Source organism: Xiphophorus maculatus, chromosome 11, assembly GCF_002775205.1.
Source record: "Xiphophorus maculatus strain JP 163 A chromosome 11, X_maculatus-5.0-male, whole genome shotgun sequence".
Classification (NCBI taxonomy): domain Eukaryota; kingdom Metazoa; phylum Chordata; class Actinopteri; order Cyprinodontiformes; family Poeciliidae; genus Xiphophorus; species Xiphophorus maculatus.
In genome coordinates, this window is record NC_036453.1 from 21284508 (window position 1) to 21311993 (window position 27486).

The following is a 27486-nucleotide window of genomic DNA, read 5'->3' on the forward strand; positions in this document are numbered from 1 at the left end:
GGAAAAGCAGAGAGAGACCGATCCCACAAAAGGAGTCAGAGTCACTTGCAGAGAGCAAAATAGAGACTGACATAAACCGATGGACGGAGCCATTAGGAGAGTGGAACTGGAGCGGGCTCCAGAGAGGAATAAGCCAAGTCCAATTTCATCTTTATGAGTGAGGGAAGTGGCAGAGAGGGAAATATCGAAGGAACGCAGGAGAGGAATAATGAAATGATTCCCCTCCGCGTGCTGTGTTACCGTTAGCATATTAATAAATCAGCTTAAAGGAGCGGGTCATGGAGCAGAGAGAGATTTAATGAGGAGGCCCGGGCAAGTTTCTGTAACAAGCCGGCCGCTTATAGTCAGTCTTATTACTTCCTACAGTATCATGAAAACGTTTTTGCCTCTTTAGGGAAATCCTCTTATTTTGCTTTTTGTGACACTTAAATGTTTCAGATCATAAAGAAATGTTAATATTAAAGATAAGTTGAGTAAAAACAAAATCAATTTTGAAATAATTTCCCTGCTGGAATGAATAAAGTAATTCTTCTTCTTCTTCGAAATGATTATTGAAAAAAGCTTTCTAAACCAACTCGATCCTATTAAAAATAAATGGCCTTCTAGGGTTCATTAGTTACAGAAAATCAGGAAATTCTGGTTATTAGTTGAAGTCCCAATTATTAAAACAACGATTAAATTTCAGAGTTTGTAAAAACAATGGGATTTATTGCATTTGGACGACAGTGGAGTGACTTGAATATTATATTTTCCTGTTGTCCAGTAAGTGACACAGCACACGTGGAAATGGTCAAACTACAAAACTGCACAACACCGTAAACGGGACAATCGCACCAAACCTTGTGAAATAAATGAAGAATCAGTGGCTTGATGTTAACAGATTTTAGTTGGTTTCCAAAAAAGGAGTTGCCAAGCATTTCAGTCTCTTGATGTGCAATAACGAACAGGAGAGACGTGCAGCTGGAACTGTAATGAATTTAAAGTAAACTCATGGAGTCTGAATATTGTTACATGTCATATTTTTTCAGTTTTTTGTTTGTAAAAAAAACAACTAATTATAAACCATGCAGTAACTTTTTAATCAGATGATATTTAGAAGCACAGGCTGTGCTGTTTAAAAAAAACAAACAAAAACAGATATTGTCTGAAGTTCAGAAATGTGAAACTAGAGAAACAGCTTCATTTGCAACACCCACTTGTGGCCACTTTCATCTTTGACCTGCGTTGCTGCCTGTGCCCACTATGCTGCAACATTTGCATGCAGCTCTTCTCTAACACATTACTGCATTGTGATCTTTTGAGCTAAGTAACATAATACATCTCTAAACCTCTTAGCAGTCATTTAGAGTATATCTAAATGATTCTGACCAGAGGCTACAATTAGACCAAAAACATCCCATAGGATTGGCTTCAGCTAGCTTGCTTCTATTAAATAGCACTTCACCTCTTGAGCTTCTAAACCTTTTGGTTTGCATTTGCTGTAGAGTTTGTCTCATATTTCATCCATTCTGTCTTATGAATAACCCCTGATTTGGTTTCTCCTCAGTTCTCCAAACACTTCAAATACCAAAAAACAATCTGTAATCGATTGTTTTGTTGCTAAGATATCATCAATTTGTTAATATTTCTACATGTCATTTATGTCTATGATAGCTCTGTATGGAAAACTGTTGTTCTCATCATCATTCCTCTGCTGTTGACCAGCTATTTGCACACTTTAATGCATGAGTAGGCGGCTGGGATGTACTGTGTTATGCATTGCTCTATTCAGTGGCCTCTGCTGGGGACAAAAATACGCTAGAACAAGACCAGGAGCTGTTTTAATTCTGATTAGAGAATGAAAGCAGTTTTGGATTCATTTGTCAATGTAAGAGTATTTTTTTGCTTTGCTTTGTTCTTTTGCACAGGAGGCAGCATAGTTTAACCTTTTAAATCAAAATGTTTTCAGGGAGACAGTTCAATACAAAGACTGAGCATGCATATGCAAATTAAATGTGTTCGATGGCACAAAAAAATCTCACATTGGTGAGTAAACAGAGACATTTTATATCCAATCCAGCTCAATACAGGAAGACAGTGGAGCTGCAAACTTGGAAAACCTGAAATCGGTGTAGTGGATCTATATAGTAAATTAATACTCTGTTTGTGTTATGTCCTGTGTTGTTTGTGGGTTTGTTTATTCTGTATTCCTTCATTTCTTTTCATGAGATCGGTCCTGTTTCTGTTTTACTTTATTTCAGTCCTTCGTTAGTGATTCTAGTTTGTTTATTTCTTGTCTAGTTATTTTTTTATGTTAAACTTAATTTCCTAGTCCCCACGTCTGTCACTCTCTCCTCTGCATGCCGGCTGCTCTCTCCACCCACACCTGTTAATCAATTATCCTGCTCCATTGTTCCAGCATTCACACTCCCGGTATTTATTCACTTCTCTCTCTTTCCTACCTTCTGGTTCCTTTTCTTTTGGTTAATCCTATTACGTCCCCATCAGTATCCTGACATTCTCCTTTTTTCCCCATTGGATTTATGATTTTTGTTCTACTCTGGCTGCCTGGGTTCTCTGTGATTTTTTTTGGTTCATTATTTTTTCATTAAATCTTCTAGACTATTTGCCATCTCATCGTCCTGCATTTTAGTCCGCTAACAATCTCGTCATGACAGTTTGGCACTGAATTAAAGAGAGAAACGTTTTGAGAGAAGCATTCCTGGGTTGTTTTTATCAGCCTGTCGAAAAGTACTATCTCATAAAACTGCTGCAACAGAAGAAAATAGGACTTAGCCACTATTTAATGTTCACCTCACAAGTGCATCTTTAGAAGCTAACTACTCAGAGCTGAAGCTTCAGAGCTGCAGCATGTTCAGCTCACCATGTGTCAAATTTTCAGCACAAATCAATGTGGACTTTAATGTTCTCTGTGTGGCACCAGGGAGCGACAGGAGATATAGTCCAGGGCTTCTGCTCTTCACTGGTGTAGTCTCTCGGCTGCTTAACATCATTACTGCCCTCTTGTCGCCACAGCAACCGGCCTGGTCACATCCTCAGCAAAGCGTCAGCATTTGAGCTCAGTTTGTTTGTTTGCATGCTTTAAATTGTGGAGGCTGGGCATCACGTACCAAACGGATTCGGTCAGGAGTTCCTGTGTGTCAGTATATGTGGCTTGTAGGGAATAAATAAACACCGCTTTCATTACTTTACATAATATCTGACACTCCATTTTATTAACACTCCTCCACATCACCTTTGTTCCTCTTCCTCTGGTCCCTCGCCGCCATCGGTGTCCCCAGGATGCGGCCACGTGCCTCGCGCGCCGACTGAAGGTTTAATAACGCTAAAAGGTTCGCCACCCCCACACCTTTGTGTTCTCTCCCTCAGTAACCTCGCTCATTACTGGAATTATCAGCTCCCATCTAGTAACTCACTTGCCTGCCGAATGAGTCACAGACTCTGGGAAACGGTGGGCGTCAGACGGGGATATTTATACTGCTCAAGCGCGCGGAAGCTGTGAAGGCGGAAAAGCACAGAGGAAAAGTTTTTGCACTGGGTTTACGGGGAGAACAAAAAAAGTTTACCCAAGAGTGTAATATCCTGATATGAACAGATTAGAAATCCATAATTCATCAGGAGAAGCCCTAAGAGTGTGTTTATGTTTCTCTAAGAGATGCATCATCTCTTTGAGCTAAATAATAAATGGTAATAGGGGCCTGAGCGTCTCTCTGTTGTGGACTTTTGCAAACCCCTTTAAACTTGCTCACATTTTGCCAGTCTACTACCACAACCTTTACTGTGTTTTACTGGAATTTTGCACAACAGAGCAACTCAGAATGTACATAATTGTAATGCGGGGGGGAAAAAGGATATACTTATTTTAAAAATGCTTGAAAAATAAAACTCCGAGTGGCGTGAAAAGCGTTAGACGCAAACTTTTCTCAGGTGCCGCGAAATAAAACATGGCCGACATGCCATTTATTTAATAAGATGGATGTTTTTGTTTTATTACATTTTGATAGATGCTTGCCCCATTTACTATCAGATGTAGAGTTCTTTGGTAAATATAAATATGTTTTTCATCTAAATCGACGTGTTGAGCTCTGTGAGAAGATTTATTAAATGCTAATAATCGCATATGCTCTCCATTCAATCTGACAAACCCTGAATTAATATCTAAAGAGCATCTGGCAAACAAATCAGTCAGTGGATGTGTTAAAACAGTAGATGCATGTCCTAAAATGGAATTTCTTTATTCTTTTAACAGTAGAAATTTTAGAAGGCATTTGTCACTTGCAATTATGCACTACTTTCTGTTGGTCTATCACATAAAATCCCATTAAATTAGATTTAAAAAATCTGGCTGTGATATGATGAAATGTGTAACACCTTACAAGGCATGAATGCTGTCGCAAGACATTGTGTGCACGGTTTAAATATGCTTACTACCACCTAAATGCAAGCTAGATCTACTCAGTGCAATTAATTATAATTTAATACCACAGGGTCTGAATTCTCCGTGCATTAAGCTCTTGCTTTTGATGCTCCGTGTTCATTCTGCTGATGTGTGTGGTTTGCTCAGTCCGGTATGTCTGCTCTGACCTTTCCAACACATCAACTGAAAACGGAAGCAATGCGATGTTAATTGGGACCGTAAAACACAATACAACCAGAATCGCTGCATAATCATTTATTCACATATTTCTTTTCACATGTTATTGTCTATTATTGCTGCAGTTGAGGCGCCTTTCCGATTCTCTGCGTTCAGTGTTCCCCATAAAACGAGATTTCCTTGTCGTGTCTCTTTATATTTTTCATCTTCATGCATGCTGAATATTACATTTCACAGGAGCAGGATGCAAATAAATAAAACAGTCTCTTTTTAAGTTACATGTCATATTCTATTCCATTCTATTAATGCTTCTGTAACATGCCTTTTTCAAAGTCCGAAGAAGGAAGGAAGAAAAATAAATAAATAAAAGACTTTGTGGGACATTGTCTCCGTTAGAGGGGATTGAAGGCATAACAAAGAGCACATTAATGCTAAATATTGTCAAAGCTGCAATCTATGGTTAATTTTCAGAAGCACCCAAAGCCCCTGCTGCCCGCCCACATGTAGCCTATCCATATGTGGCAGGGGAAAAAGGCTAAGTGTAATTACTACATTTCCTCTATGTACAGTAGCTTTGAAATATGGCACCAAAATGTGCTTGTGAAAAAAGGTTTGAGGTTATGCATTAAAATATTCGTGACTACGTTATTTTGTATTTCCCCTCCGTTTAACTCAAAAAGGTCTCCATTCATAAGCCCTCGGCAGAAAGAGCGTTTTACAAGCCAACGTAAGGATACTGGCGTGGTTTTCGGTTCTGAGCGTAAACGGCGTGCCGTGGAGGCGCCAGGAGCAACGAGGAGCACCGACACAGTGTTGGAAATAAAACTCATTGTCAGTCCGTTTTCTTTGTGGTATCTGATTCATCAAAGCACATAAAGAAGTGTGACTTTTTTTTCTTCTTTTTTCCCCAAAACAAAAATCCTGCAGCGACAACAACAATACAACACAAACACTGTGTTCCAGTTCACACGGATCATTCTAGTGCTCATAGATTATGCTCGTTTAAGAAAAAAGGTGCTTATTTATCCATCAAGTGACTATTCTCCAACAATGAGAAATAACTATCTTACTTTCAGTAATTCAGAATAATTTAGCATTCAGTTTCCCATACACACACACACACACACACACACACACACACACACGCACACACACCCCCGCCCACACACACACACACACACACTCTCCTGCGTATGCATGCATGCACGCACTGGCGTAAGCTCTTGCATATGCACATATGGAAAAAATTACATCATCTTTTTTATTGACCCACAGCAAAGGCAACTAAGAAAGAACTGTAGATTTTTCAACCTCAGGCTATCTTTACAGTATCTTAGTGTTATTTGTAAATGCTCAGTTTCAGTGTTAGTTTCTCTGAAAGCACCTAGTGTCACCCAGGGAGAGGTCAGAGGTCAGAAAACTGGACATACAGGTTTTTGCGGGTGGTACTTTTTGTCTTCAAGTGTCAAAATCCCTTTTGGGTGACATGTTGTTTTGTTGTGACTACACAGAGTCTGTGCTCTTGACCAGTAAGGGTTCAGTGGCCAGTCTTGTGTCCTACTGAGCAGGCCGGGGAAAAGCTCTCGTCCAAAGTTTCAAAGGTCCTCGAGCTCCCAGGCGGAGAAGCCTCTGTCAGACATACGCTGACTCACTGGACTGGGTCCTGCCCAGGTTTGGGGCCTGGGACAGGTGTGAGACGTCCTTCTTGCGTACTTCGCAGATGGACTTCCTTCGGGCCTGCACACCCCGGATGGCCGTCTTTATCTTCCTCCATCCAAGGTGGTTGAGCTCGGCCAGGTTGAGCAGCACACATATGCCGCTTACAGCGAACATAAAAACCAGGAAGACAGTTTTCTCCGTCGGACGAGACACGTAGCACTCCACCTCCTTCACACAGGGGTAGCGGTCACACTCGAACATCCCCGGGACGTTAAAGCCGTACAGGAAGTACTGGCCGGCCAAGAAGCCGATCTCCAAGGCGTTGCGGAACACCACCTGGATGACGTAGAAACGGGAGATGCCTTCCTGCCGCCGCACTTTGGAGCTTTTGTGCGTGGGAAGGGCCCCTCGAGGTCCGTTGGGGATCTCCTTGACGTCCATGTCGTGGTCGTCCTTGCTTTCGGGGTGCACCAGGATGCCGTTGATGTTGCGTGAGTGCAGTTTGCGAACGTGATGGTCGTGGTGGCGACCGTGGTGACCGTGTCCGTGGTGGTCCATGTGAGAGTGGAGCAGGGAGTAGCTGCGATCACGCGCTTTGGCGGACTGGTGGACGGAGTACGTGATGAAGCACAGGCTCGGCGTGCACACCAGGATGATCTGGAAGACCCAGTAGCGGATGTGCGAGATGGGGAACGCCTTGTCGTAGCAAGCCTGGTTGCAGCCGGGCTGCATGGTGTTGCAGATGAACATGATTTGCTCGTCTTCATACACCTTCTCGCCCACTATCCCGACTATGAGGATGCGGAAGATCACCACCACTGTCAGCAGGATCCTGCAGAGACGCAAAAGAAGAAGGAACAGGCAGGTAGGGGAGCGGAGAAAGACGACATCAGTTAATGAGGAGCAGATGTACCAGTCTGCAGGGAAACCTGTGTGTGTGTGACTGCTCAGTTTAGATGCTGAGCTTCTTGTTCTAAATGGTGATTGGGCGTTTAATGATTTTTCCTTTTTGCTCGTTATTTTTACTTTTTCTAAGCTGCAGAAAGAGAAATAATTTTGTAGTCACTAATAACGCGTGCTCATGTTGGACCACTGATCAGGAGAGAGTAAAACCGAAGACGTTGACACTTTCTCTGAAGATATATAATCTTTACATCTTTTATTGTTCTATGTAGAAAAATGGTTTTAAATGAATAACAGTTAAAATGGCTTTTTCCTGTAGCAAGTAGCTTTAACCTTCAAAATGGAACAAAAAAAGAATCAAAAATATTAAAACTTCCTTATATTAGATTCAACACATCAGTCAAGCAGAAACCTTGCAGAAAACACTGAAACAAATAAATGCATAACTTGATGTGAAACAAATATAATATAAAGTTAAACAGAACTAAATTGAACTGAATTGGATTTTAAAAAATAGCTTAAAGTGGCCTAACACTATTAATTAAATTTCATTCAACTGAACCAATTAAGTGAAAATAAACTGAACTGTAATAAATTGAATAAAATGTGCTGTTGTTGACCTAAGTTCAGATAAACTGAACTGAAGTGAAATAAACTAAACTTTACTCAATTCAGTTCATTTGGGTTACATGACATTACAATGAGTATTCTTGAAATAAGCATAGTTGAGCTGAAATAAACTGAGATGAATTTAGTTTAAACGAACCTAAAAGACTGAGATTGGCAGAAATTAGCTGAACAATTTTTATGTATTTGTGCTAAAAGCAGCTAACAAACAACATTAATCAGATTGATTTTATGTTCTTTAAAGTGACGAGGCGTGCACTGATTCTGCCTCCATTAAATTGACTCTGATTGGACTGAAGTGAATTGAATTGCGCTTCACTGACAGTAACTGGTTGCGTTTTGGTCCAATAAAAAACTCACTAAACTGAATTCAACTGATCTTAACAGAGTTGAGAAGCAATATATTCTATTGAAAGGAACTGAACCGAACAGTGTTGAATTGACTTGACTTACTAAACTCAAAGGAGCTGATTGCATTGACTTCAGTTTTAAATTAGTTGAAATTAAAATTTAGTAACTAATTCCAAGTTAGTTGAGTTTGAGTTACATGGATTTTATGTAAATGAAATTGTTCCTGGTTTGACATGATTTGTGCTGCGTAAAGAGCTTGGATTGAACTAAACTGAGTCAAATGTAGTTCTCTTCTTTAAAGTGGGTTGACATGTGACTTGAGTGTTGGTGCTGTAAGCGGTTTCTGTTAAACTGAGTTGAATTGACCTGAATTAATGTGAACGAATCCCCTGGAGACAACTTGTAAATGGTTCCGAACATTCATGGTAAAACCTTCTGGGGCGCCTTCAGGGATTTAACATTTAAACGAACGCACCCTCAGATATTCAATTTTTATGTTAATGTTTTTTAAATGTAAAACCCCCATGAATCTTAGATTCCACCATGTTGCTATAAGGAGGAAGCAAATCCCTCTATCATGCACAAATAAACCTCTGAACTTATTGATGGTGTATTCTCTTTTTCCCACGACTGCAACAATGATCCCAATTAACTTCGCTGTTGCACTGAAGGGTTTTCTACATGCTGCTGCACTTTGACCCTCATGGCCACCAGGAAAGGTTTAATCTGCGTCTAAGCGTTACAGTTTAAGAGCTTTTGGCGAGGCTTTTAAATTCTCTGCATTTATTAAAACAAAGACTTGAACAAATCCTATCTTCTGAAACTCACAACGTCAAACTATTGTCAGCTTTTTCTCCCTACGCGTATATGCTGAGCCGTCAAGGGTGGCTGTTCTAAAACCTGTCAGGACCTCCCATTGAGCATTATTAGAGCGCTGCTGCAGTTATAGAAAGCCGTGTCCAGGGAGCAGCAGAGCTACAGAGTGGTGCAGCTGCTTTTAAAGGCCTCTGAGAGACTGATGTGCTGCACTGTTACATTCTGGTGTCGATCCAGCATGGGCACTGCGGAGGAGGACTGGGGCTTTAGGGCTGCACACTCAGCTCTTTTTAATGAGCAAGGAAAGCCTGCGCATCACGGAGGCTCCCCGATACTCACGCCACAATGCAGAGGATGTGCCTGTAGCCCTCCTGCATGGAGGAGGTAATCACTTTTAAAACACTTGCTCCTGCGCACAACAGGGACACTCACTATGCAAGTTAGGGGACAGAGAAAATGGGTTAGAAAACCCCTGGTAGAAGGCATTCACTAAGGATCCATGCTTCTGAGGAGGGCTAAAGTGAAACGGTATTGATGTCTTTTACGAACAAGTGGATTGCCGCACTTTCTACCTGCATTAAGGGAAAAATTCTGGAAGGAGGAAAGTACAAAGTTAGGGGAAAAGCACTGCAAAGATTGATAAAAGGGAAGGGAAAGTGTCTGAATCCAGGCTTCCTTGTGGAGGGAAATAATAAACGTCTCTGAAGAGCGTGACTGGGGTGGCAGCTTGTTAAAGCGAAGTGAGAGGCAGGTGAAGACAAGAGCAGAGAGGAGCGTGTGTTGACAAAAAGCAGACTTAAAATAGAGCAGTGTTGCATTACGGCTGCTCCTGCCCCACCTGTGTTTATCTGCTTGTGTGTGATACTTTTTTTTATTTCTTTCTTTAAAAAAAAAAAAAAAAGACAGATTCGGGGATGCAGAAACAAAGACAAAGACTCAGCCATGTGTGCAAAATGGTGAACACATCCAGCAGCCTGTGCTCAAAGCAGCTGCGAGTGCATATGCTACGCTGACTGAGTGTGCTTGATAACCCGACTGAGTGCAGCTTCCCTGCAAGTTTTGAATTTAAGATTTTGCATGTAATTTTCATGAAGTAATAAATTCATCTGGTGGCTCTGTTTGCTCAGCCTCGGTAGGATCAGGAGGTTTGGCAGCAAAGCGTCTGAGTGGAAATTGATGCACCTTTTGCCGTTTCTTGCATAAAGCTCTGAATAATTTTGAACAGTTCCCCTTTAATTTTGTTTTCGGAAATGGAAACTGCGTTCGAAAGAGTCAGTCTAGATTCTGTTGTTTTAACTTTTGTCTCTATCAGATTTCGAACAAAGAATTCAGTTTGCATTTAGTAACCTATAAGGTAGCCCTTAAGTTTAGTGCTGACCAAATCTTCTTACGGTGCTTGAAATGTGCCCAACATGGGGGCAACTATTTTCCATTTAGTGGAAATGCAAACACACACAGGAACACTCAATCGGGCACTGTTTTCTTTATGGTGCTGAACAGTGTAACGCTCATGCCTATGACAACACTCTGGCTGGAGAGTCATTTCCCTCAGATCAAAAACCTCCACTCTGTATTTGATGCAAGCAGACATGGACATTTTTGGTTACATATATTTAACTGTAATATTTGTTCACATTCTGTTTTAATCGGCAAAAGTTGCATTGTGTTTCAGTTAAAAATCAACCTTTTCCCCCTTGTCAATAAAGAATACACACATACTGCGTGGTAAAACTAACTAATTCTCAATGTTCAGGTGGTGAAGAACTCAAAGACGAGGCGGTTTTCTGATGCGGAAACGATTTTGTTGCGTTGCTCTGTTTCTGTCCGATCTATTATAGAAGTTGTTTTGCAGCAGATGGCTTGTTTCACCAATAATCAACAACGTATATGATCCCTGCAACGTAATTTAGCATATAACCACTTAGCAGTCAACTGGAAATATGCAAGATGTTCGGTGCAAACCAGTGGCCTGCTCATTAAACACTCTTCTCATCCAGCTTACTGAGGCTTATATCCGAGGTTTAATTAGTGGTGGTCTGAACTCTCAAGAGTCATTTCTGTGTGCATTCATTTGTGGCTTTGTGCCTTTTATAAACACTCTCACCTCACATATACTGTGAGCCTTTTTGTTACCACTTAAAAGTAAACTAACCTGTATGCTGTTCATTTTAATTAAAACTACTACAATCTGTTACACAATCTACAACCTCTAAACAGATGGTGTAAGACAATTCATGTCCCCGACATAATGACATATGTTTTTATAGAATTGTTGTTTCACATTGTGTGATCATCGGGTGATTTATCTTCTTAGATTATACAATTAAATGAAATAGGATCAGATGTGATTTAGAGGTTTAACCATAAACTACAAGCGTGTAACGATCTGAACTCATGGAGGCTTGAATGGCTTTCAGTTCCTGAAAATAAAACAAAAACATCTGCAGAATCCAATAAAGAGATATTTCACAAGTATGACTTATATCATACTGTATCCTAATGGTCAAAAAGGAAAGTTTTGCTTATTTATGTTAAGGACAGCAGTTACCACATCCTATGTGAGGGAGCAGCAGCAATGTAGTCTGTTGCTGAAACTGTGAAAAGGTTTGTTGAACACTTTTTCCTCCATGTCGGATTTGAACATGTGCTCTTGCTGAATAAAAGTCTCTTTTGGGTTTAAAATGTATGATTGATCATAAATTCCCTATTTTACATGAAGTTACTACTAATAAAAAGATTTTAGGTTGATATTTCTCTAACTTTGATTCATGAGGGTAACTCTTTTTATGCTTTTCTTGTATTTTTTTTATGCGTATTGTAAGTGGAAAGCGGTTGCATAAATACAAAAGTTTTTTTTAAATTAAATAAGCTACTTGCAGTGCTTTGCAGAAATACTTTTCTGTTCTCTACTTTTTTATTTTTTTTGACAATTTGATCAGTTGCAACCACAAACGTCAGTGTATTTTACTGGGATTTTGAATCTAACAGACCAACAGAAAGTAGCCCATAATTTGTTTTTTGTTTTTATGGTTTTAAAGGTCTGACTGCTTGTTTTGGATCATTGTCTTCCATCTACCTGCCCATAAACTGTAGCAAGATTCTCTTCTCCAAAGCATCATCCTGCCACCACCTTGTTATACTGTAAGACTTTTATGCCACACACACATTGCCAGACATTCTGTCTGGATCTCATCTGAGCAGAACGACTTCTGCACCATGTTGCCCCCCCAAGTAACTTGTGGCAAATAATGAAGCTAGATATGGCATTTTTTCAACATTGCTTTATGTTCTTAGTACTCTTCCATAAAGGTCCGATTTGTGGCATACAACGTTAATAATTATTCTGTTTTATGCACATGTACACTTTATATACAAAGGAAGTAATTTTTCAAAACAGTTAATCATATTAGATTTTATTGAGGGGTGTTAAGGTAACAAAGGCTGAGTACAAATGGCATATTTTGTCCTGTGTAAAATATTTATAGTTATACACTTCTTCTTTCACTTTATAACTCTGGTCTAATTTGCTTGGATCTGTTTCATAAAAACAATAATAGAATATTTTGAAGTGAGAAAACTGACGTATCCACATGTGTAGGTTTCCGTTAATTGATTGGCGCAGCATGAATCATGTTATAGGCCAGATCTTTTGAAGTATCATTGAGGACAAACTCGGATAAACCTTTTGTTTGACGTTGCAGTGCCGGCAGCCGTTTCTGGCTGCGGTTTTTTCTCTGCAGCTTTGTTCACCTCAGTGGTTACTTTGCAGATTTAACCTGTGGATGTTCAATACTGCAGCTACGGGCATTCAGTCTGTGCCGAAGCAATTTTTGTCATTAAAAAAAAAAATCCCAAGACATTGCATGTATTGAACGCTTTCTGTGTTTTCAAGCGTGTGTGTATTTATGTGTGTGTACGCACCAGTGCTGGGTAACAGGATAATCAGCACGAGGCGGATTGCTGCATTAGCAGAACGCGGTGCACTGAGGTTATCTGCAAACATCAGTGTTTTAAGTCCTGCAGAATAACAAGCCAATACTGTTAGCTGGAGCAGATCAGGACAGTAAAGCCCAGAGGCCTGAACCTGCAGAATATTCAATTGCCATCATAATTTGTGAGAAGAGGGGGTTCAGAATCCTAAGTGTTCTTACATCCCAAGGGAAGGCTCTAAAAATAAACTCACTTGTTGAGTAAAATTGCTAAAGACAACATGAAAAAGATTCAGGCGTTACAACAAATGGATCCTTCAGCAAAAGGTTCTTTAAATGATGGGTAAAAAAAAAAAAAAAGATCACCCACATCAGTCTCCCTCTCATCACCTCATTTAGCTGCCTTCCTCCCAGAGGACCTCCTCTTAGTTGAGACTAATGATTATAATTTCAGAGGCCCCTGAAATCCCCCTCGCTGTCCAATAGACGTTACAGGATTTGAAGAAAACTGATGTGTCTCTCTCTCTCCCCCCGCCCACGTGGCTTCACATTCAGAGCTTCTCATTTTTATCTGTTTGCGCTGCAGAGACGACAGTTGGCATTTTCCTAAAACTTCAAAGACCAACAGCGGCTCGTGGGCAAGCAGAAGTAAAGGTCTGGAGGGACGACGAGTGGAGGAAGTGAAGATACGGGCGTCACGCTTCGCTTCGAGAAGCCCTTCGAACGAGTCTGCTGACTGACCTGTGTGATTTGTGTTTCACTTTATGCTTGCTGCTCTTCAGCTGGTGTGTTGGCTGGATATGCAAGCCCTGTCTTTCCCAGAGGATTTCACGCACGCACGCACGCACGCACGCACACGCAACACAAAAAAAAAACTTCATTCATACAACAGCTGCTGCTGAAGGCCTTCAGGGAGAACAGAGCCCCCCTACGGCACAAGAGCAGATGCATCAGCAAACACACTGCTTTTCCCTCTCGCGTAAAATAGTTGCTTGCTTTAAAACATGCAAAACATTCTGTGCCTGCAGAGAAACAGTCCTGAAGCTTTCACCCTGCCCCAAAATGAGGCAATTTAATTATTAAAGTTTCCAGAAATGTGAAGATTTTAACTCCACTGATCTTCTAACCAGCTTCCCTATCCATGCGTCAGGAAGCGTCCCCACAGTATGATACTGCCACCGCCATATTTTGCAGTGGGGTTTGTGCTTTCGTGGAGATGTGAAGTGTTTGTTTACAGCTATAAAAACAAATCAAGAATGTCTCTTACTTTTACTAAATTCTCAATGACATCAACTTAAATTTTCTAAACCTAAAAATAGGTCGAGTTCAATGACCCTTGGTTCGTCACCCCAGAATTACAAGGATCTTTTTTAAAAAAAATATATAATTTTTAAAAAATGTCATTTAAATATATAATTTTGCTCCACAATAACTTTTTTCCTAACGTATTTTCTGTGTTTCTTGGTTTTCTTGATGCTGTTTGATCACTAATGCTCAATACCAAACCTTAACTCAGGAGAGTGTTCATATGGAGAATCATTTACATAGCAGAAAACACTTTATTTTTCATCTCACATCAAATATCTTGCTTTACGGTAACCTTTAGCAACAAAACTTAAGGTGTAACTTATTACAAAAGACAAGTTTCTGGAAGGGTGTTCGAAATCAGAGTTATCTGTGGTAAAAATATCCCTCCCGCCCATAAGCTCTCAATAATAAGCTCCACTGATTACTGATGGCACCGTGTAATGAATAAAGACCTTACCAGGCCTCAACTTTAGGCAGCTTAATTATCAGAGCGCAGGCATTTCTTTTCTCCCGTCCCTCATCTCCTCATCCGCACTCCCCTCTTAAACTGCTAATAGTTTCAGGCTTTGCCCATGTATCAGGCAGTGAAGCAGACAGCCAGGGGTGCCGCTAAGAGTGGGCGCAACAATTACTTTAATACGGGCTATATTTGTGTTCCCTCAGCTGAGGCGCTTCAATTAAGAGATTTGTAAGAGATTCTGTTGTTTCTTTTATGATTTTAGAATTAAAAATCTCTAGGGTTTGTTTATATAACAAGAATTAATAGTCACAGAGATGTAATTATTTCACCATATCATTCAGCATCTCAGAGGGAATTGAACTCCAGCTGTTTTAACAGGGATAAAGAAGGAAACGGAGGAAAAATGAAGATTGAGGCGCCCAACAGGTATGAGGCAAAAAAAAAAAAAAAAAAGTTAAAGGATTGTGATTAAACACAGTTTTTCTGTCATTTCAGCCTAACCATGCATGACTACCAGATCTGGCTTTTCCACATCTCATTTGTCTTCATGTCATCTGAAACTACCCTTTCATTTCTATTCAAGCAAAGAACGGCAATGTGTATACAGAACATCTAAAATAAGCCGAAAGCTTCAAATGAATCACATCAGCATTTCCACTTGCGTCCAAACCAGCACTTTATGCTGATTGAATCAAAATGAGCGCTTTTAAAAAATATTCCATAAATCATTTATTTGCTCGTCAGAATTTCTGAGACAAACATGTCAGGAATACGATTTTAACTCAGAGCAAGACATTTCTTTTTGGAGATTAGTCTTTGATTGCTTTACTTTTATTTCTTCACATCACCTCCTGTTTTGTTTTAAGGAAACATTCATTCCACCATTAAGATCATCTGCTAAATTAAACGTCTCCTTTCTGCAGCTTTTTATGTCGGAATATATGTAGAAAATATTCCAATAATATATTTTTTCCTTTAAACATGTTAGTTTGAATGAAACAAAAATACATTATTTGTTGTACTCTGAACAAAGCTGAAGCAGATGACACAGACATGTTTTCCTCTTCTGTCATATTGGACCCTGACTAGACTGGCTTGGCACAGCCCCACTTGGCCATCTTGTGCAGGAGAAAGCGAAGATGTGGAGGGGTGTCCAAGGATGTGGAAGAAAATCTGATCTGACATTAACACTGAAATGTCCATGAATAATTTTGTTAAAAATTAAAGCTTTGCAGAAGGAAAAAAGAAGAAACACTTCACTAAAGAAAATCACCGGGAGTTCAAGCTGTCAGGCAACACAGTTGCTACAGTTTTCATAGCTTGAAACAAGTTCAACGGTGAATTTCTCAACACAAAGATCTTGTCTGTGACCCTAATAAACAAGTTGCTGCTGATGTAGGATCTGTCAGTCCCTGCTGTTTTGTCTATCTTTTGTTATACTACATACAGGAATGTTGTGATGAATAATGTAATTCAAATAATTTAACAAAAAATGGATTGTCGAGACTTATGCCCCTCTCATTAAGCAATATAAAAATGTCGATTGGGATTACAGCAATCAAGCCATTGTTACAATTGCTCATCAACTTTTTCAATGTTTTTACTGTTACTTTGACCATTTATGATGATTTACTCCAAGTCGCAGCACGAGGAAGACCCTAATCTTTATTTTACAATCATCGCCCTGCTACACAATATGAATCAGACATAACAAACAACTCTGTAGAAACGGGTTCAACCTTGTGCTAATTTTGTGTACATGATAGCATTAGCAGAAAGCAGAAAGAAAAGCAACAATCAAAAACTCATTTAAATATTTCGCCCTCCCGTTATCCTCCATGTTATTTAGAAACTTAGCTCACACTTGAAAGCTTCGAATTATATCAACCTCAAAGCCGACTGCGGTGTATGGCCACATATTTTTTACATATTTGATTTTACTGTGCATGACCGAGAGGAACACCCACTAGCCATTGACAGAAAATGCAAATACCCTCTAAGATCCTTATTGAGTTAAAATTAAGATTTTTTTTGGAGTGTGTATGCCGCCCCTCAGATGAATCTTGTTTTATCAACGGGAATAATTTGACATAAATTTTCAATTTTAACTCAACTAAAATGCTGTATTTAAAAAATGCTACTTTTTATTGACTACGGTTTGCAGAACTTTATAATAGAATATGCATATTATTTTGCTGATACAATTGATCAGCCCAACAATCTATGTGATATCCTTGACAGTGACATTCACTTCCTGTTTGTCTGTGACACGTAACCTCACCTGTGTTGCCCTTGGCTGAAACATTATCCATTAAATTTTGCAAATGTTTAAAAGAAAGCATAAAATCTTTCATTTGTATACAGGTGACCTACATGAACTTTATTGAAATATCTTACAGGCCAAAATATCAACAAGTTATACCAAAACAGAGAGAATAAATTCTACCACTAGCCTAGCACTTACCCTAGCCACATGAAAACATTGTCAGCAGGAGAAAACATGAGTTCAATAAAAACTGTAAGTGTGTGTACTGATAAAATAGCTGTTGCTCTCCAGAAAACTGGATCCTGGAACATCATTGGTGAGTCTGTTAAGTGGGATGCAGTAGTAATGAAGTGTTATTTTACTGTACTGGGCTGTGCATGGGCAGTGAAATTTAACCTGAAATTGGCTAATCACCGCTATTTTGGGTAATTCATGATTTTGAAATCTGCAAGAAAGTAAATATCTGTTCTTACGTATATGGAGCTCAACATTAGTGCAAGGAAAAAACTAATCTGCTTTTTCCCCGTTAGAGGATTATGTACAGTTACAAATTCTTTAGTTCTTGCAGTTTGAAAGGTTGGTTTGTTTTATAGGCAGTTTTATTGATTTGGTTAGACTCCTATTGCTAGTCTTTGCCAGGTAATCTCTAAAGACTGAGTTCAATCAGTTTACAGTCCAATAGAACAAATAGTAATGTACTTCCTTGGATTCTTAGGAGTTGTAAATGCCTCATTACGTGTGTGAAGGTATGGCAATATGGATCATGCATGTGATTCACAGAGTTCACATACATAACGCCTTGTAAAGTCTGCACAAACACACACATCGCTGATTGGTTGCTAAAATGAATAAAAGCCTGTGCTGAACAAAAGCCGAACTCTGCTTATCTGCAAAAATCGCCCCGTCGAATAGAATAATCAATAATATTCAACATCAGCTATTGCTGCACAAGTAAAGCAATGGCGACTCTGGATGCACGCAAAACACTTCAATTCAAATCACAACAGCAGTGGATGATGGATTACGATTTCTAACCCGTCGCTTGAATATTGGTGACAATATTTCCCTTTGCATCAAAATCCCTCTATGGCTGAACGCAGAAAATACCCTTTTCAGGGTAAGGCTTTTGAAAGTTACATGAAATATGTCCCGTCTTAGTGTTTCTGATAGGATGATGCCCTCAATTCCAGCAGAGCATTCCTGTATCTTGGATTATTTTAGGATAACTGGAGTGCCCTCCTTAATGCAGGGTACTTCCGTCTTGTGGATATCCTGACCCATTTAGGGGAAAAGTGAAGGGAATGTGTCCTTTCAAACCCACAAGAGTGAAAAGCGGCAGACACTGTGTGTTTTCTGCTTTTAAAGCCAGCAAACAAGGCTTTCCAAGTGTCATCCAACATTGAGCTGCTCTCTTTTTCTTTTTTCCGAGCTTTCACGGCATTGAGGCATTTCATACACCACTTTGTCCTGCGCATTAAAAGGCCGGTCAGTTCTGCATCCATTTTTAATGAAGGACTTGACACATGTTGCAACTTGAAACAGGCAAAATACAACATTTATTAAGAATTTATGACTTATAATGCTGAAGTGAGAAGTGATAGATTATAAATAATAGATTGAGTTTGTTATGCCTGCATAAGATATGAAGTGGGGGGAAACTGATTTGGACATTTACACCAACATTATTGTACACAAAAATGCCTCTTATATATGCTGAGTAAGAAATTAACATGCCAAAAGTTTTTTTTAGCTAATCTCCTAAGTTCATGTTACACATAATATGCCTCTTTTTCTTTATTTCAGCACCGGCTCCAAAAGGAAGCAGCTCTGACACAGATTCCCTGGACCGAGCCTCTGCGGAGAGAAAACTTTTTCTGCTTCCTCTGCATCCTACTCTCCCTAAATGCAGGGTTTTTTTTTGTTGTTGTTCTATCTCCACAACTTCTCCTTTTATCCATCGGCAGGCTTTATCATTTGATCTTTCGTTAGATCCTTCTATACTTCCATTTATTGCTGCCTCGTGTGCTTTCTTACTCCTCTATTAGTCTTTGGCGCTGGCGTGACTACAGCATTGCAGTCTTGTTGAAGATGCATCGACACTCTTCCTGTCTTTCCTTCCTCCCTTCCTTTTTCCCCCCCCTACCTGCTAGACATCAAATCCTATTACATTAAGGAGTATCCGCTGTGTAACCCTTGGTTAACCTGTGCATTATGCATTATGTAAATACTTTTTTCCCCCTCAAGTACGCTTTGTGTTAGAGCTAATAGCTTAGGGTTTTAATTCTCAGTATTGTGTTACTGTTGTGTATAGCTGACATCACACAGGGGAAGAAAGAAAAACGAACAAAAGCAGATGGTGGGAGATGCTAGACACCAGTCATCCACATTTAGTTATCCTTTTGGCAGTTCAGTGCAGTTAATAAGCATTTGTTTTCCCTGCAGGAACAAGCACTGTATTCGCATTATGTACAAATTGAAATCTTTGTGTATAAAAAAAAAATCACTTGTATGGTGCAAGAACTATTCATAGCCCATTCCTTGGACTTTTAGCACTTTGTCACATTAACTTAAAAGCATTTTATGGGATTTTTTTGGTGATAGACCAACACTGAGTAGTGTGTGATTTCACAAATACCGGCATGAAAATGTGGGTCTACGTTTATTTTTCTATTGAAATAAACTAGTTGTGCGCCCTGCAAAATATGCATTTATGGAAAATTGATACAGCAATGCTGTGAGAGACGCTTCTCTTCAACAATAGCAAGAGATAGTCGATGTCATGAGAAAATGGTTGGAGCTAGAGCGGGCAATCCAGGAAAATAACCTGTTTAAGGTTGCAAAACACTTGGCACTGGGTTTAGCAGGACATAAGCCCTAAATATAAAACCAAAGCAACAATGGAACAGATTAGATCAAAGCATATCCATGTCTAGATGGCCTAGTCAAAGTCCAAACCACCGAGAAGCTGTAGCAAGTCTTGGAAGGTGTTATTGCTTTCCATCAACTCTAGTTGTCTCAGTTGTGCAAAGCTTTCCAAAACCCCTAGCTGCAGCTCTGTTTTCATATGAAGGAGGTTTTAGAAACTATCAACTCAGAAGGCAAAAGGCAGGCCAGCAAGTGCACACCATACTTTTCAGTGTGTCCCGTCTTTCATAATTATGCAGTGTTGTGTGTTGGTCTGTCAGATAAAATTTAAATCAAAAACGTTAAAGTTGTGATTGTAATATGACCAAAAAACCTGAAGTTTAAGGGTTATTTTTGAAAAGAAAAAAAAAATCTTTTGCCAGACCTTGTATGAGCAAATCAGGATTTGTATGGTTTTCACAGAGGTGGAAACATGGAAGATTCATTAATAAATTATGTATAAACCCATGAGACACAAAACAACCACCAACATTATCAAGGCTGCCAAGTCAATTTAAGACAGTTGTGCCCTCAGCATAAAATCTGTTATTCATTTTTGTGACAGTTAGGCATTTAGAGATCCACCAAGGCACAGCACAGACAGCACAGTGCTGACTAATGCCACCTAAGTACTTTCCATTATGAATCCTAATCAAATAGGCTGGAATATCTCTGTAAGCATGTATTTTAATTAAATACATAGAGTGCACAAATAGCTCTGGCTCTGTCCTCTTAGGAAGCTCCCTCTGCCCATTACAACCAGAAATTTCATTAATTCCCCAAACTGACAGAGCAGCTGAGACAGGCTGTGGCTTATTTTCAACATGTTTAATGCTTCAAAGTCTCACATCTTTGTAACTTTAAGCACAAGGTTCTGATCTACAAACATGGTTATTGCAGCCTTGACAATGCTTTCTTTATCGGTGTAGTCACGATTGCAGACGTTGGTTATCCATGCACATACTGTACACAGACCAGTCAGATCACAGCACATAACATCAGTCTCTGAATGAGTCACCATACGCACATCACCTGTGGTTAGTCAGAGGCACAGAAGCAATTCTCAGTTGTCATTCTCCTTCCAAGACAGTAATTAAGCTAACCTATGCCGCTCCATGAAGATGGTCCGATTCTATTTCTGTATTCCCGGGCTAATTACCTGTCCTATGCCTGGGCATAGGTTAGCTTAAAACCTACAATTAAGAATCAGCTTAATTGTAGCTTGATCAGACAGTCTAGTCATCCGACAGAGGAACTACATTTGTTGATTGGCGCTCAAAAAACGATGACAGGCATGCAACCATGTTTTCAGGGTGATGCGGGGAAGACTTTTCAGTCAAAGGGCAACATCTTCTATTTCTACTTTGGAAACACAGTGTTTGTGCTGCAAGCACACACATGCAAAACTGTTGAAAACAAAAGAAAACGACACACACAGGCTGGACGCTCCTAGTCGTGATGCGGTCTTTCGGACAGTGGCTGCATGCTCTGGCCCCACCCTGTGAAGTGTTAGACTTCACAATGCACAACGGTGCCACAATACATCACAGTTGTTTATGTTCACAAGTGCAATGGAGCACACCTGACCACCCCCAACTAAACAGCTGGGGGTGGTCAGTGGTGCAGTAGACTTGAACCTTTCAACCCATAGAGGTCAGTGCGTAAATTTGTACGTAATTTGGTGTGGAGTGGCTCAGTAACAATCTAAGAGGCACCTCCACAGCACAAAACCGTGCCAGTGGTGAACAATTCTCCAATTTGCTGGTACGTCCATAGACATCCATCCATTTTCTAACACCCTCCTGGGGTCGGGAGGGGTGCTGGTGCCTATCTCCAGCTAACGTTCCGGGCGAGAGGCGGGGTTCTCCCTGGACAGGTCGCCAGTCTGTCGCAGGGCAGTCCATAGACATCATTGTCATAATTTAATGTGGAAGGTGTCAGTAATGTTCTGACCATGCAGACACATGCTTAAGATTTGGAATCAAATTGTTATCTTCAGTAGATTTGTTAAAACTGCAAAAAGAAAATAATAATAATAATTACCTCTCTACAGGTAGAAAGCCCAGATCCAGACCATCGATTCATGATAAACTGGAATAATCTAGTTAAATACTTATAATATGGAAACTACTGTACGCTTCACTATTTTTAATTAGGGTTTCCTGCAAACAGGCTAGATATAAAAACCACATGAGTTTGAAAAGGATAAAAAAAATAATTCAGGGATCTATGACCAAAAATTATGTACAACGTGAATACAAAAGACAATGTAGCTTGTCTCCTATTTCCTAGTCAAAGTGAATCGAAGACAGACTGGGAAGCTCCTAATGTAACAATTAATACCCTGGGGTCAACTAGAAAGAGCCATGTAGGACAAACACAGTCTGAGGGAGGCCAAATACAGAGGGATTATTTACAAAGCATCTCAGCGTAATCAGCACTGTATCGCATAGCTGTGGTCGCTGTAAAACTACTCCTTATGGAGGGAAGGGGAGTGCTGTTTTCTCTAGCTCATGGGGTCATTTACATAGCTAAATTTATGTCATATAGAAAGCTTTCTATATGATAGTTCTCAACACTGAAAGACAAAAAAAGGCATGAAGAATTGATCTGCACCATTTAGAAAAGCACTGCTTCTTTAACTGTGGTACTTTATTTATTTTTTTAAAGAGTTAACCTTTTATAATGTTCACACGCCTGAAGGTTACAAGAAAGCATTACATCTTCAGAGTGGAGTGTTCATTATGATTTTGAGAGAAGTAGCAGACAAATTGAGAGTTGCTTCTGTGCCTCTGTAAGACTGTAGGTGGCTTGAATTGTCCAGAGATTGATTTTCATCATTCATTTATTCAGCTGCCAGGACAGGATTTCAAAGCTGCATCAAGTCATTTTTTTCTCTCTTTATTTTGACCACTAGGGGGCGGAAAGACTCCAAAACATGTTCACAACAGTTAGCATCTAGCTTATGAAGTTGTTATGGCTGACATATTAGCAAACAGTTGCCTACTCACATATCCAGCAGAAACAGAGCAACACGGACATCCCTTTGGTCTCCTTTGTCTGGCCACCTGTTGAATGTAATTCCAATATTCACTGTCGCTTTAGCCTTTGTTTGCTCCTCTGGCTCATGAGAAAAATATGAGTACCATTTTGTTTTCCTAAATGGCCGACATCCTCCACCAGCTCTCCAAGTTTGGTGAAATTGTCACGAAGGTCAGCTAGCTCGTCTTCGCTCCTGCTCAACAGCCAACTCTGCTTTGGCTGATGCTTAGTGGAGCTAGAAAAATGTCTGTGTAGCGATTCAGGTCTAGAATCTAGTTTGCTGAGAATTGGCAACGAAACCAAGAGTGGGAAGGAAACTTGTGATTTATATGAACGAAGATATTGCTTAATGCACCTCTAAATCAAGCTGGTTTGCAGGTTTTCATCCCACCAAAATATTAGACCATTCATAGGTCATTCCTCTTTCAGTAAACAAATAGGAACTGACTGAAATTTCTTGGTTGGAAGGGAACTCCCTACCACAGGGAATGCCTCAGTCCAGATAATTTTTTTGAGAATATCTTGACAGCTGAGGTGGAAAATTCCATTCCTCACCAGCCGGTGTCCTACATGTAGGCGTCTCCCACACACCGGACACAATTATTTGAATCTGGTGTTGGAGCAGGGGCACATCTAAAACTGACAGGACACATGTCCCAAAATATTCCACCCCTGTCTTAGAGACCCACCACATCATCTGTGCTGCTTTGACGCAGTTGCAGTATCATTAATTTGACAGATTATTTATTATGTATGTGTACATTATAAAGCCTTACAAAAGATTTCACACGTTATAATTTTTCACATTGGATCACTTATAACCACAAACTGCAGTGTATTTCATTTGGCCGTTATATGACAGACCTACACAAAGTGCCAAACAACTGTAAAGTAAAAAAATATATATATATAAACATGACTTAATACTACTTTTATTATTATTGATGTTGTTGTTGTTGTTATACAATAAATATCTAAAAAAAATCATATGAAAAATGTGGTATGCAATTATAGCCACCATTCTGACCAACTACCTTCTTTCAACTCTACCAATCATCCCCACAGCATGATGCCACCACCACCATGTTTCACACTGGGAATGGTGTTTCGAGAGTCATTTGAAATGTTATTTTGCCATCCCCAGTGTTTTGCATGTAGCAAAAAAAAAAAATCTGGTCTCAGATGATTAGAACACTTTCTTCTTCATGGTTGCTGTGCCCCCTGCGTGACTTGACGTAAAATACAATGGCTTTCTTCTTCCTGTTTATCTTCCATCTTTAGGCCAGATTTGTTGAGTGCACAAGTAATACTGCATCCTCCGACCTGAACCGCCGATGTCTGCAAAGTTACAATGCACCTCTTGTCTGCTTTTATGAAAGCTCTAGAGGGATAAAAGTATCTGGGGGAGTTGTTACTGAGACACACAGTTTAGGTGACATCTTTTGACATCTGATAGCACTAGATTGTATTTTTGGGTATCACAATTAAGGGGATAAAATAAATCTGCACATTACATTTCTTAGATTTTGTTTGCATAAGATATTTGACATGTATTGTGTAGCTTATGCTTTACAATGCACTGCAGTATCATCATCAGTATATTGTTCTATCAAATGAAAAACAATGAAATACATTAAAGTTTGTGGTTGTACTGTGACTAAATGTTTTGTCTTTTTTAAATAGCAAGGCACTGTGTTAGCCAGTTCCTGCTTCTTCCATGGGTAAAAAAAGAGCCACATTAGAAAGGAGCAGGTTAGAGAATGCCCTCCCTCCAGACTACCTGTGATCAGGGTTAATGAAGAGAGAGCAGCCATATTAACTGATTCAAAGGTTTCCCATTTTCTTTGTCTTCTAATGAGAAAATTCTCAAATTGCACTCTGACGCATCCTGGTTTCACAGGCTGGGCAACGTTCACTTTTCCAAATGAACATCCAAGTGAGACGTTTGGATGGTGTTCAGTCGCGAGGAAAATTCCACTTTTGCATCCCATTAATCACACAGAGATGATGCGGAGCACATATTCCACACAGATTGTACAGAATGTCTCCACGGCATGTCCCGACTCACAACCTAAGAAGAACCTTTTTTCTTCTTCACCTCGTCACTGCAAACTGTTCTGGCTGTGAACGTAAGAAGCGATCCCACCGTATGATCATAAGGAGGAGGGTTAGTGCAGGCCAAAAGAAGCTAACAAACTTTTTGTAAACGTTAAACACAAAAACTCTTCAAATGTCAGTCTCTAACACTTTTGATTTCTACCTTCCTCACCTTGCTTTCATCTTCCACATCTTAGCACTCTCACTTCTACTCCCCTCTCCTCCTTCTGTCCTATTGGTCTTTGGCCAAGCTCAATCTATCAATACCCAGGCTATTAGCTAGTATCAACTAAGGACCCTCTCTGCATTAACCATAATGCTTATCAAAGCCTGGTATTGATTATGTGCAATTAGTTTATCCCTTAACTAGTGATGCGAGAGGAGGATAATTGTGAGGAGAGGGTGGAAATAGAAAATGAGGGAAGAGTGAGGAGAGAGCTCTGGGACAAGCCTGGAGAAGGAGCTGGGGGTGTGCGGGGGTCACCAAACAAAACGGGTACTGTACATGAAAGCACACACCTCGAGTTAATATTAACAAAACAACACAAACTTGAGAAAATAACATTTTTATACCAGCCTGTGCCTTACCTCCCAATCATGGTGGAGTGCTGCTGGACAGCTGCCTCCAGCAGCCTCTCCAGGATGGTCCATTCTCCCATGGTGATGGACCGGCGTCAGCGGTGTCACAGGAAACAGGACTCTCGGCTTTCCTCTGGCCCGCAGGACCAGCCTATGACCAGCTGAACCGAGCACCAGGTCCTTTCTGACCTCTACTCGCTGACCTGGCTTCTTGCCTCGGCGTCGGTGTCTTCTTCTGGGACCGTCCCCTTTCTGGGTACTGAACTCACTGCATCCCCCCCACCTCTCCACTACCTCCTCCACAGTGCAGTAATGCTTGTCCTCCTCCCTGCAGCAGCAATCTGCTCTGCGCTACAGCATATGCTATAGCTCACTGTACGACAGCCATGATCACCCTCTCACTGTTCTACTTTCCTCTTTCTGTCCTCTAGCTGTTCTCTCTCTCTCCCTCTCTCTCTCTCTCTCTCTTCTTCTCTCTCCTTCGTCCTCCCCTACCCCTGGGGCACTCCTTGTACTTCAGCTGCACTCTCGGCCATTGGTGTCATTCGCCACTCGTCCTTGCATTGTTTAGCTTTGTCTTTGCCTCACCCTTGCTGCTCTAACCTAAACACTCACACACAACACCTAGAGCTGATCCACTTTGGCTAAGCTCACCATAAACGCACACACACATAGTTTCCTCTCGATGACAGCTCCGACTCCCTCTCTACTACTTCCTTCGTTGGACTGCAGACCCCCTCCAGAACACAAAGCTCCTGCCTGCTGAATGTCACTTTATGACTGGAGGAATGGTCGCTCCCCGCAGCTCGGAGCGCCACACAGACCCATAAAATCCTGCACACACACACGCATGCACGCCTGCAAACACGCTGCCACCCAGTCCCTCAGTAATAAATCAGCTGCCTTACTGCATCCAGCAAGACTGAACCTGAGGCAGCTCTCCGAAGACCCTCTGTCCTGTCCGCCGTCGTCCCTCTGGCTAATTTCGGCACAGTCCAGTGCCCAGAGTCATGTCAGCTGCAGAGGGCAGGAATGGAAAACTGTCCAACCTGTTTCTAGATTCCATCATCTGGCATCACTCCCCCCCTTTCCTCCTCTTCTACCTCCACTGATTCCCTCCTGTCTCTCTTCTATTCACGTTTGCGTGCAGATCTCAGTCCTTCCTGCTGCCTCTGCCTCAGTGCTCCATCTCCTCTCTCGGAGCTCTGTGCTCTCCTCTCTGTCCCTGTGCCTCCTTCCTTGCTTTCTCGCTCTATCTCTGTCACACTCTGTGAGCATGCAACACCCCTCTCCCTCCCCTCTTTCTCCTCTGTACCTTCTCCGCTCATAGATCTGCTCCCTCTCATCCCCGCTCCTCCTCCTTTGCTCCCTCCCCTTCCCTCTTTCTTCTCGCCTCCTCTGGTAAATGTGCTTGGATTGCTACCCTGATCGCTGCTTCCCTTATGCTTGCAAGAATGCCTGCTGCTGTGCTGCTATGCCTGTCTCTGCCTGATGTTGCACAGAAAGGGCGGATTTGAGATCTAACAGTGGCTCCATGCCCCGCAATCCTTTTGTTTTCTTTTTTCACATTGAACTCTTTCAGGTGCCACAGATCAAAAGCGTTAAAGGAAAAACTGTCGTTCCTACATCGAATTCCCTATTTGTCTCTTAATGTCACCATCTGACCCAACCCTCATGCCCTCTTATGTTCTTTCTCTCTTGATCGTCTCTTTTGTATCTCCCTTATGCAGCCTCCATTAAAGCCCCCCCACACTCTGTCCCTCTCGAGAGAAATGAGCGCTGTATTGTACTTTGCCATGACATTGAAAGCTGCCTTCAATAGATTTATGGTAACATGGTGAAGGAAATGTGTCAGTCTACCTCCAGCCCACTCACAGAACCATGCAGATGGATAGATTGTTGTCAACAAACTCAAATGCACACGTACATGCAACCAAGGTAAGCAGAGGAT

General features: G+C 40.7%; 1 protein-coding gene across 2 annotated transcripts; it reads right to left on the reverse strand.

The window, feature by feature from the left end:
- Nucleotides 1-4657: 4657 nt before the first annotated feature.
- On the reverse strand, nt 4658-26853 carry LOC102226510 (gap junction delta-2 protein-like). Of its 2 annotated transcripts, XM_023342895.1 has the most exons (3): nt 25545-26853; nt 22829-22885; nt 4658-7085 (listed from the first exon to the last, which is right to left on the reverse strand). In XM_023342895.1, the coding sequence occupies exons 1-3, from the start codon at nt 25613-25615 to the stop codon at nt 6227-6229; spliced, it is 987 nt and encodes a 328-aa protein (XP_023198663.1). In that variant the 5' UTR covers nt 25616-26853; the 3' UTR covers nt 4658-6226. The 2 variants fall into 2 exon arrangements, with proteins under 2 accessions (XP_023198663.1, XP_005806691.1); XM_005806634.2 differs by lacking the exon at nt 22829-22885 and having other exon boundaries at nt 25545-26851.
- Nucleotides 26854-27486: the final 633 nt, after the last annotated feature.